This window comes from Sparus aurata, chromosome 7, assembly GCF_900880675.1.
Source record: "Sparus aurata chromosome 7, fSpaAur1.1, whole genome shotgun sequence".
NCBI lineage: Eukaryota > Metazoa > Chordata > Actinopteri > Spariformes > Sparidae > Sparus > Sparus aurata.
Genome location: NC_044193.1, coordinates 5,978,127 through 5,990,203, shown reverse-complemented (window position 1 = coordinate 5,990,203; position 12,077 = coordinate 5,978,127). Strand labels below are relative to the sequence as shown.

Below are 12,077 nucleotides of genomic sequence, written 5' to 3'. Positions count from 1 at the left end.
TTCAGAGTTTTGTGGAGTGTGTGTGTGTGTTTGTGTGTGTGTGTGTGTGTGTGTGTCTGATTGTTTGCTTGTACTTGTGTGTGTGTACATATCCATAATGTGGGTCATTGCAGTCAGCTGTGAATATCTGCTGCCAACTTCCACCGTTAGGATTAGAAAGACATAAACAGCAGATAGTTGGATTTCTTCGGACATTCGTGCTGCGAAACAATGAAACCCCTGAATGAGCTCTGTCCGAACGGGCGTCACAAACTTTTATTTGCATGCAAACTCTCCAGAAGGCCTCTAAGAGATAATGAATGGCAAAAGTAAACACATCACAATGCCCCGTTTCCCGTCTCTGCTTTTGTTTTCCCTCCGCCCTTCCAGGGTCCATGTATAGCACTGGGTGTAACCTTTCTGCGCCGAGACTTCAACCCCTATAAATCTCTCTTGTGTTTGCCGCAGGTGACTCAGGCCTCCAAGGTGTGGGGAGAGGTCCCTCTGCCAGAAGACCTGGAGGCGGAGAAAGATGTGCAGGCGTCTCACAGCTTGCTGGACGACGACGAGGACTTCGCTGCCGATGAAGCTTCAGGAGGTGGGCTCGATGGAGGCTCGGTGACCACAAACCACAGCGACAGCTGCCCTTGATTCATGGGACATGTTTTTCATTATGCATTCCTTAGATTGTAAACCCGTCCCTAACCCGAAAAAAGAAAAAAAAAAAACAAGAAGGGAATGTTGCTGCGTAGTTTTGATGATTTCATTAAAACACCAACTTGCAGTTTTCAAGAGGGAGTCAGTGCTCGTGCAGATTCTGCGTTCTAAGCATGCGATCGTTCTCTGGCCCTGAAACCTGCGCACTGACCATTTCCCTGTACTTGTGTTTGTGTCCTCAAAGATCTGCCCAGCGGAGAGGATGATGGCAGCACACCGTGGCCTCCAGTCTCCGAGAGCACAAGTAAGGGGACCAGAACATCCAGCGAATCTAACAATTCTCTGCGACAGATTTTGTTTATGTGCGGTCGATCACTCAGCCCTGTAAAGCTCCCCCATCTGTGACTCTGACTTCACTTCACTGGCTGCATGCAGTGCGTGTGTGTGTGTGTGTGTGTGTGTGTGTGTGTGTGTTTGTGCAGGATTTCTGTCTGTGCCTGAATGATGATGCCTTCACATCCTGCCATACCCCTCTCTCCTCCCTCCTCGCCAGCTTCGCCCGTCTGGTCATAACACACGGCTTCAGCTTTGTCTCCGAGACATAAACATCTCCTCGCCTCTTTCATCTTTTTAACCGGCGGCTGAGGTGACAGCACAATCAGATACATGAAAGCCCGGCGAACAATAAAAGCTGCAGCAGGGCACCTCTGTTTTGCGTTCCAATCACTGATGCGCTTTTTTTTCCCAGCCCCGCCCCACCTGTATTTCTTTGTAGACTCGCACAGTAGTTACATGCAGGCACCTCGCTATATATCACGCTGCAGAGGAACGGGGGGGGAAAATATTTAAACGACGTATTAAACTTTGCACGCAGGGTCTAACTCTTTAATCATCGCTGTGGTTTCGCCGCGGCCCGTTACGCTTCTGCTCCTGCTCCATTTGTCTTGTTTTTGCCATTACATTTTACTGCAGACAGCGAAACAGCTAAGAGTTACTGTCAAATGATTTCTTTCACTCAATATGACTGCATGCTTCCTCACGTTAGCGACCAGTGCTGATGTCCATCTATAGCTGGATTTACGCCCGACACAAAAGTGTTAACAAGAGGTCCTGCGTTAGATGTCCGCAGCCTCGGTTCTGATTTATAGTTGAGCATCGGATTTCACCCGTCGATGGACGTCAAGTCGCCACATTTACATCGCGTCATTCGCTTCGTGTCGGGCTGAAGGTGTGGAGTTCAGACGGCTTTGCTAAGATGTTTGTTACTGAAAAGAGATTGCTGCTGATTTATTTGAATGATCAGGAAAGACATCTGGAGCCCGCTGGAGAAAAACACAAGTAGCACATGCTGGCCAACATGTAGTGTTTGTTGTCTATATATTCTACTGTAGTCCATCCAGACAGTTAGTTATATTTTTCAAGGAGGTGAGGAAGCTACGGAGCCTACGTACAACGCTACTGTGACATTTTCCATTTCTACAAAGTCCAATTTTCTCTCACTAGACTACGTATTTCCGAAGTTTTTTATGTGTGTATAAACGCTTTTAATGTTAGTCTCAGCATTTACATTAATATACCTATTAGAGCCCGAATGGTATTTGTTTTTTGTGGCTGATGCCGATACTTTGAACTAAAAGATTACAATGTTCACACATTTTTTTTGGAATGACTCCTCAAATGAGGTTATCAGACACTTCGTAACCATTAGGTTCGTATTGGACAACATGTACGCCAATTCCAATTTACCTGTGATAATCCTTTATTGGTTGATATTATCAGCCAGTGAATTTTTCAGTCTGGCTGATATACTTATCTTTACCATTGCAAATTATTGTTAAAGATCCCCTCCAAACATGTATAAAGGTGTGCATAAAATACTCTAATGTACGTCTGATTAATACACCACCTCTTTCTTCTCCCTCCTTAAAAATTCCATAATATATGAATATGCAAAAATGTTCTTTTCACAAGTTTAACTGCTGGACACAAGATGTTTTCCTTCTCCACAGTAAAGCTCGCCCTCAGTGCATGTGCCCCGGAGACTTCAAGTTTCCACACCACAACTGTGATCAAATCCTGCTCAGAGCCCCGCCTCTTTATTTTCAGTGAGCGCAGAGAAGATTTACACTTTTAGATTTACATGATTGTAAAAAAAAAACAGCCCTCTGGTGTCAGACTCTGCACGTACATCAAACTTAAACATTCAACTGTAGGAACAAAAATAGAGACACATTTCTGAGCGGAGGGGGAACTTTCACATCCCGGCAGGTCACATCATTCCCCTTCTTAGACAAACGTCTGCTCATAACTGCTGCTCCTTATTTTGTCCTTGGTGCCAGACGCTGGCGCTCAGGTCAGTGCAGCCGATTACATCATGGCAGAATAATTGTTTTGGTAGCAGCATTGCGAGCTGACATCAGAGCTGCGGCACATAGCATCATGTGGCCCGCTCACAGAAATAGCTCTGCTGTGAGGCCTCGCTGAATTTTGTGAAGTAAAAGGAGCCAGAGGAGCTTTTAACACGATGCGTGTGGCGCTGACAGCATGTGATTGTGCTGGATTAATGTGGCTTAACCGAAGATGGAGAAGACTTTAACCAAAATATTATGAGATAATATCGATAAAGATTGATTGATGAAGGCGTAGTTGTAAGAATGCGTATTGTAAAGACAACTTAACAGGTCACTTTGGTAGTTGAATGTTTTATTTCTGCCTCTTGTGGCAAAGTTGAGGTTGTTTCAAAGGGCGTTTTCCCGGAGATCACTGTGGTACTCTGCCCCTCAGGTGAGAGTCTAATTTGCAGATGCAAAATGTCCAAAAAAGAATTTGTAAGCCCGAGAAAACAAAGCCAGTTTGTGCTTTGTTTACAGCGCAGGGTGGGAAAATATTTTCTGCTAATGTTCTCACATTTTGTGGTGCGACATGAGCCTACAAACATTCCCCATTACTTTGGTTTATTGCTTCGGTTTCCATAAACTTCCCGGCTTCTCTAACCCACATAAAGGTCAGTGTTGCTTTAATGTGGCAATTAAATAGGGAGGCTGAGATTATGCAGAACTTTCTTAAATATATCGTCTTATCTCAGCTGGACATTTGCATTCTGCCCCGCGTCATGGTGATCTGTGATTGGAGGAGGTAATCTATTTCCATACAGAGATCTGAGCGCGACAGCAATAGGAAGGAAATTTGGTTTCCTGTGCTGAATGCCGAATGCTTCTCTGAGTGTCTCTGTCCTGTCGGCTGTCCAGACTGCTCACCCAAGCCTCTGCCTTCCTTCCCCCTCCACTACTTTAAAGTGGGAGACGTAGGTGGCACGGTTGCCCCGGTTATGGCCTGTATCCTGTTGTGTTACAGTTTGCCGATGGTGAAGGAATTCACATTTCCTGCTGTCTCAGCCCAGCACACTGAGGCTGCGAAAAAACATCTGGTGCCTAATATGTCGCTGAGATGAGGCTATTTTGAACCTCTTTTGTCCATTGTTGTCCTTTTGTCTCCCCCTAATCAGAGTCTGCGATCTTCTCTGGAGATACAGAACTTGCGTCCCATGTCCTCCTAACCTTTTTGTCTTGACCTACACGCTCAGATCCCCAAAGAGATTTCTGGGAGGCGAAATCCAGCTTATCTCATTTGTGAGAGCTTTTTCTTGTTCCACAGGCTCCATTACAGACGTCCCCACTACACCAAGGATATGAGCCACTTTGTTTAGAAACCAGGGAAACAAAGGTTACCATGTCCACTTAACAGTAACAGGGATGGTCGTTGTTGAGGGTCCGCTGGGGCTAGAAAATTTCCCAGCGCTAATTTTGGATGAAAGCTTGAGAATTCATATTTCTACACTAGTGGTTCCCAGTGGTTGCCAGAGCGCCCTGCCTCAGAGACCATTCGGGGTTTTAGCCACGAGAAAAACGGGTTTCAGTTTTCTGGTAATTATTAATTTCTTAACTTGAGAAAAACCTGTCGAAGAAATTTGTAAATCCAGAGTATCTTTCAGTATCTACACATGAGTTGATTGATTTCCTGACTTATTTCACGAGGGGCAGCCTGCTTCTTACAAGTAATCCCAAAATCCTAAGCCTCTCACCATGGCTATAGGTTCAGCCTTGCCCATGGTGTCCCCCACAAAAAAAAAGTTAAATCTAAAAAGTGTCAATACTAAAAATGACGAAGAAGTGGCCACCATTTGCTCATCCTTTTACAAAATGCGACGTGAAGTGATTTCAGTATGTTTTCATGCCAATTTAGGCACTTTAACTGTTCAAACCCCAAGGTCCCCCAATTGGGGGACTTTAAGACATGTAGAACAACCACAGAGCCACTACTGCACTAATTATGTAAGAATATAGTCATATTTGATATCAAATTAAACAGCAGAAGCTGGGCTACAAGGTGTAAAAAACATGTTTATGTGACCCAAACACAGCCCAAACACTACTCAAATAAACAACTAAACATCAAACTTCGAAGTATTCAAATAAACCTTGCGGTTGCAGAGATACTGTATACTCATTTTATTATGGATATGCAATTTTCGAGCAGAAAGGGGCTGAAAGGGTTAAGCATTTTTTTATGATTATCAATTTCTTCATATTGTCCCATGCATACTGTCAACTAGTTGATGATAGTCTTATTCCAAAGTCATCAAGTACTGACGCTTTGGGTTACCAAAGACCCAAAAGGTCATCCTGCGTGTGTTTCGGTGTATCCACAAAAATGAGGCAGTCACATTTTATGTTCTTTTTGAAACACATCACAACAGAAGAAATGAGCAGTATTGATCAGTTTAGGCAGTCGGACTTAAACCTTTGCAGCTTGATGGTTTTCCAGGTATGCAGCAGTCAGAAAGAGAGACCGCCGGAGCGACCTATAGATAGATCTGTCAAAAAAAAAACTGCAATTTTATAATGAACAGAAATCCTTTAAACTCCAAACGCTGCCGATGTGGTCGGAACCCAAACTGGACTCGGTGTAGCCGAGAATAGAACTGAGCTGTCTCTCTCGTCAAATAAACTTTAATTCACTCAGTGAGATTAAACTTGGGAGTTTGGAGTTTCTCAGTCGATCCATAGAGAGACGAGCAGATAAAGTTTTGTGTCCTCGACTTGAGGGTCAGGCTGTCCTTGATCCACTAGGATGACTCACCGGCGGGTCGCTACATTCTTGCCTCAGCTGGTTCAACTGCATCAATTGCCAGTGGGTGACTGCTGGAAAAACACAATCCAGCTTCATATTCTTCTTATCTCTAGAGGAGAACAGATGTTGCAGCGTAAGTGGACAATAGATCAGGGTAATGTAGCCTGTCTGTCAGTTTGGCCTGGGCATGGGCAGGCTGTGGCCAGGTCAGGCCACCCACTCAGTGTTTCTGCAGTGTTTCATGGGCTTGTGTTTCAATCGCACTGCCTCCGTGTGTGTCTGTGTGTCTGTGTGTCTGTGTGTCAGAGACTCTTGGGTAGCTACGCAGGGGGACGGGTGCTGGCAGCTGCAGTTATTTTGGGGAGGTCTTTGTTGTTGCACTGCTGGGGGCCCTCAAGGTGGCACAGACACACACCGACCCTGGAGCAACAGGAGAAACTTTCCTCACATTATAATCGGATGGCTCACTCCCTTTTTGTGGGGAAGGCAGACGAAACACAAGGCCTGTGCTGTTAAGATGTTTGTTGAAAGCCTCATTTTCGAACGGTTAGCCGTCAGTGGGACTGTGAACAATGCACGCAGGGCGGGCGTTGTTCTGAGAGACTGCTGCTGATAAGTCCTAGTCACTGACTTGAAGCCTCATTGCTGCTCCGAGCCCCATGATGCTACACTCTGTTGTACAGAAAAACAAATGTGTTGCCTTGGAGAACTGGCTTATGCCGCTCCTCTTTAGGAAAGAGATGTTGAGGGTTTCGTTGAAAGGCTGTTTGGATGACCTCTTTTTCCTCACGGCAGCGTCAGGGGCTCTGTAACCGATACATATGTTTATTCTGATGCCGTAACAGAAGAAAACAAGCTTAAAATGTCAAAAAAATCTAAATGGGTTGTTGTCACTGATTTAGACCTTGTGATTACTGGCAGGGTATTCACTTGTCCTGTGGTTTTCCCAGGTCCAGTTTATTTGACTTGACCAGTGGCTTCCATGTTGAACACCAGAGAGTATCCCTGTCAAGTAATACCTCTCCTGGGACGTTAGCTGTTTTTATTCTGTGGGATAATACATTCAGCACATGTGCTTAAGAGGTCCATAATTGTGAAGTTCCTGCCGGTTCCTTTGTTTCAGTCAGTGATCACGGCCTCATCTGCACATAAAAGAGCGGAGACTGATAATGAAGCGTTTACCCCCCTCTGTGGCTCGCACTCCCATTCTGACTCCGACAAGGATCGCAACAGATCAGCAGCCTTTGAAGTAGCGGATATTTCATTAGCTTTAATTAGACTGGGTCAGTATTCTTGGGGGAGAGACCTCAGAAGGTTTGGGTAGGGCGAGTTTTTCTGTCAACCGTTTCCCGGCCGGACTCTGTAGACTTTTCATTGTTTGATCATTTTGTAGTATCACCCCTCGTTTTCGAGTGCCCTCTGGCCCCTCAGAGCGAAAGTTACAAAGGCTAGTGGTTGAAATCTTTCCCTGTGAGACGCCCGTCGTATGCCATGAGTTGTCACTGATGGCAATCCTGGTATTATCACATTGCCATTTGCCTTTTATATGATGGAGATAGAATGCATTCACAACCTCATGCTATCAATCAAGTCGCCCAATCAAAGAAAAACAATAAAAAACTGCTTTATTACAATTTCGGCTACTTCACGAATTACATTTAGTTTAATGTCGGGAATTAAATTACATTGCAGGCATCCTAGAGTCATGCACGAATCAGCAAAACGCGTCCTCTGAATGACATACCACAGCTACAGTTTTATTTTATCAGAAGCCAAATTGTTTTTTGTGTGTGCAGCTGGAACACAGCTGGATCCTCCTCACTCTGGGTATGAAGGACCTGTTGTTTGCTGCTGTCCGCAGAGGTTTGTGGAGTGAACTCTTAAAAGAGTCTGGATCGGAGTATGAAACCGTCTCTGTCAGCAGAGTGCTAGTGAAGAAGAAACACAAATCCAATATTTATTTATCTATAAGAGATCAAGGCTACCGAAAGACAGTGAATAGATACTTTGTGAGCTCGTGTCAAAACCCACTGGCGCTTCAGAGTGACCGAGAGGCCTCCTCAGTTGACATTTCAGAGCATGCCCCCCGGCGTAACTGCATCCAAACGCAGCGGAAGAATGAGTGAGTCACCACAAAACAGAACGTGGTCATTGTTGCCCTTGCCAGTGCAGAGGGCTCAACTTTTGGTAGAAAAAAGTGGTAATAATGGTGCTCAGTTCTTTCCATTTCGGAGGGAAAACAGGAAGCAGCTCCTCCCTGTGTCGCTTCGAAAAAGCCCCAGGGTGGATGTGAAAGAAATGTGAAGAGCAGCGCGTGTTTTGTTTGGTTTGTAGGATATCCTCTTTGTCCCGTCGAGGAGGAGAAGAGGAGTCAATTCTAACGAGATGCCCTGTGACCTTTTCTCCTTGACGCCGTCGTGCACGCAGACTTTGTTGTGTTTCCAGACAGGCACTGCTTGGACTCATTAGCAAACAAAAAAAACACCACAGGATCCATTGTCTCGCCGAGCACGACTATCCGCAGCGTGTGGATGGTAATGATTTGGGGGACAGTTTGGTAACGCTAAAAAACAAAAGCGAAGTTGACAAATCCCAGCTTGCGGCGACAACTTTTCTGTGATGTCTCGCTGACATCTCGGCTGTTTTTCTCGTGTTTTCCTTCACATTATGTCTTTCAGCACATTTGAAAAGATGTGCTCTGTTTGTTGTTTATTACAGGCCTGATTTTTTTTCCTGTTTCTGTGACAACTCTTATTCTCTCTTTCTATTTTCTCTCCTCACTTTTCCCAACCATTTCCTTTCTAACCCTCCTGAAACTTTAACCTCTCTGCACCTGCCTGGCTAACTCGATCCTTCATCCTGGTCCTCGTGTCGCTTTTCTTGTTTGATCCTTTGGCCTCTGGCTCCTGTTTGTGCCCTGTCGACCTCTGCGCCACGTCTCCTCCCCCCCTGTCACTTGCTCCTTGCTCCTTGCCCCCCATTGCCTGCCACAGCACGCTGGCCGGACTCGTCATATCTGGGAAACATACAGAGCCCAGTCGAACCAGACCCCAGTAAGTTCCTCAAGCACTTCTTTCTTCTTTTTATATGCTGCGGTTTCTCTCCACTCTTGTCTTTGGCTCACTCTCCTGTCACCTGCTTCTCTCAGTTATGCACTCTCATTTCCAAACGCACACGCTCAGATCACATTCCAAGGAAGACTCGGCTTGGGCATGCAGTGTTTAAGAGCAGCGAGTCTGTTTTTCCAAGTGTCTTGCAGGCGTCTCCCAGTGTTTCCCGGTGCCAGCGGAAAATGATTGGGTTGTTCCATCGAGTAATACTGTAACTCATCGCGCTCGGGTGACGACACTTTCACTTCCAGCCGAAAACATCTTCGTGAAGATGTGTTGGAAACACACACGGCGTCCATCGTCGTGGACAGCCAACACTTGCAAAAAAATGTGTTCCGCATTTTAATTTGAAAAGCGGTTTTGGTAATTTCAACCTCGTGCAGATGGCTCATCCCAATGATACGAACCATCTGTTTCGCAGAATCACTCGACAACACGAGTGTAAAAACAAGTGCCTTCTTTATACACAATGGTGGGTTTTGATGCTTACATAGCAAACCGTGGGAGAGCACAACAGGTCAAGCTTAGTAGTGAAGCCAGAAGTTATTCTGAAGAGTTCCCTGGAGGGCAATGAGTCGACTTGGAGACAGAGTTGCTTGGCAGGCCACCAGGAAAAGGGTTAAGTAGCAGGGGTCCTGTCTACACGAGTTAAGCTGAGAAAGAGGCAGCTGGTGTATGAATATATTACAGTGAGGGAGAGATAGAAAGAGATGGAGGTGGGAGAGAGAAAGAGGAAAAAGCCGATGGAAGGCAAAGTCATGTATTATTAAAGGTTTTTGATGTATGTGGTTTGGGCCTCGTACTTGTACATTCTGGCTGTCCCCCGCTCCCTCTCGGTGCTGGGCCGATGCCGTGGGCGCTGCCTTGGGGGTTGAAGGTCAAACCCAATGCGGCTTGGCTTTAAAGGCCAGGCTGGGCTCACTGCTCAATCAAGTCTTTGTCTTCTGCATAGGCCTCCATGTGTTCAGAGGGGGCCCGGCACACAAAGCCGCCACAGTTCCACTGAACAGCTTTAATAGCGAAATAAGTTTGTGAATTAAGAGTGTGGAATTTTTTTTTTTTTCATCCCACCCGTCATGTCTGCACTCTTGACAGTTTCATCACTCTTGATGGTAGCCGTGCTTGATGAGGGGATTCCCCCCCCCCCGCTGCTGGAAACAGTGAGCGATGCACAGGAGAATGGGTCTTGGGAGTAAAGGAGCCGCTCGTTAGCAGCGGGGCACAACCCGGCACTCTAATCAAAGGATCTTGAGCGGCGGCGGTCCCACACTCGCCAGGCCGTAACGTCAGAGCGGCGAGCTCAGAGAGAGTTTGGGCTACGAGCTGCTGCTGACCTGGCGGCGAGTACCCACTCAAGTGATTAGATTACATGCGGGTCAAATGAGGCGCTTTGATGACTAACTTTGATGTCTTCTGGTTCCACATTCAGGCCGAACAATCATTCCCATAAGTCTGACAGTAACAGTCTGCAAGGCGAGCGCGGGGGCACCCTGCCAGGCTGCGCTAAACCCTGCAGTTTGGTCGTTACATGTTCGCCCTCGCTGCGTGTTTTCATAGGCAGCGCTCAGTTTACTTTTTCATAAATGAGGCCTTTCCTCACCACCGCGAATGGGATGTCTTGAAGTGCCAGCGCTGTGTGCAAGGACAGAGAATTTAGCAGTGTTTAGAGAGGACAGATGTTTACCAGCCAAAGCTCAGGCAGTGGAGAAGGCAGCAAGGCTCCCTACAGGCCTCTAACACACACACACACACACACAGCCTGAGTGTGAGACAGGAAATCTAAGACTTTTAATTAAGTAGCTCCTGGTAAGCTTGATTAATATCCGCTGTCAGTGTCCACATGTCTACTGATATGTAATTATCAAAGGAGGGAAAAGGGAGAAAGTACAGGGAGGAAAACCATACACATGAAGATTGTTGGTTCTTTCTCTGGACACTGTATGCGTGAATGTGTGCACATTTCTTGTTTTGCACATATTTGGGCATGTATGTTCACAACTAGAGGCTCAGCAGATGCCGACTTAGAACATGACTCTTTGCTTTTGGCATGGCAAGTTGCATCTGACTGCAAGAAACAGTACAAATATTGACTTCCTCCCTAAACTCACAATGCCAGTCTGAAATCGGAGGCTGGCAGGCCCGTCCTAACAAAGCGTTGGCAGGAGAGTGAGAACGGGGCACCCTGTAGGCCTGGGCTATTTTAAGTTTCATAAGCTTAGCCTGTGACATTGGAATTATAATAATAGAGCTGACATTTTTTGTTTATGATAAGTTATTCCTAAAGCTAATCGAGATGTTTTATACAGGTAGTATATAGGTCTCAGAGGTGGCTCTATAACTGGAGTGGAAAAATTGATTAGCTGCGTTAATCTGTTTGGCATTGTTCTATGGAGGATTTGGATATAAGAAACATAAAGCTCAAAAGTCAACACAACTTAGGAAACAGTTAATCCTATGAAAATGCCAAACTTTTGAGATGTGCAGTTGAGAAAGCCCTTGATATATAAGAGGAGGAGTTTGTCTCACTGGTTGCATATAAATAAATCATCATGACATCATGATTCGTGTCCTGTCCTAACCCACGACTGTGGCAGATGGGTGGGGTGAGTCTAAGAAGAGAAAAAGATGAGGATTGGGAAAAGAAATGTAACTCAGCCTCGCAACATTTCCTCAAAGAGATTAGGGGACAAGGTCGAGCGCAGTGTAGCAGCTTTTTGGGTTCACTGCCTTCATCAAGGACACTGTAGCAGTTGACACAATGGCGAAGCGCTCTTGTTTCACAGCAACAATCCACAAGACGTAACAAACATAACTATGGCGATGCCGAGACATTTTCCAATGACCATTGGGGGTTGTAGCTACTGATTGTCTTCAGCATTAATCACTCTAGCTGCCATCCTCCAACTTAATCATTCAGCCATTTGGTCCCCAATATGACAAAGATTACTGACAAATGTCCATCCTTGTCTCTCCTGTCCAAGATTCTTAAATATAGTCAATCCAAGAATCCAAATCCAGTTCAGTTAAAAAACAGTTCTATAAAAAACAGAGGAAACCAGGAAATTTCCACATGGAGTAGGCCAGAACCAATCAACCAATATCAATGGAGTCGCAGATGGGTGGGGTGAGTCTATGCGGTCCTGCAAGAAGAGAAAAAGATGAGGATTGGGAAAAGAAATTGAACTCAGCCTTGCAACATTT

At 45.6% G+C, this 12,077-nt stretch overlaps 1 protein-coding gene across 1 annotated transcript in view; it reads left to right on the top strand.

The window, feature by feature from the left end:
• hspg2 (heparan sulfate proteoglycan 2) overlaps positions 1-12,077 on the top strand; it is a 100,640-nt gene that overhangs the window by 29,678 nt on the left and 58,885 nt on the right. The window contains exons 2-3 of the mRNA XM_030422906.1: positions 448-577; positions 881-940. Coding sequence (XP_030278766.1) covers positions 448-577; positions 881-940 — 190 coding nt within the window. The remainder of the gene's footprint in view (positions 1-447; positions 578-880; positions 941-12,077) is intronic.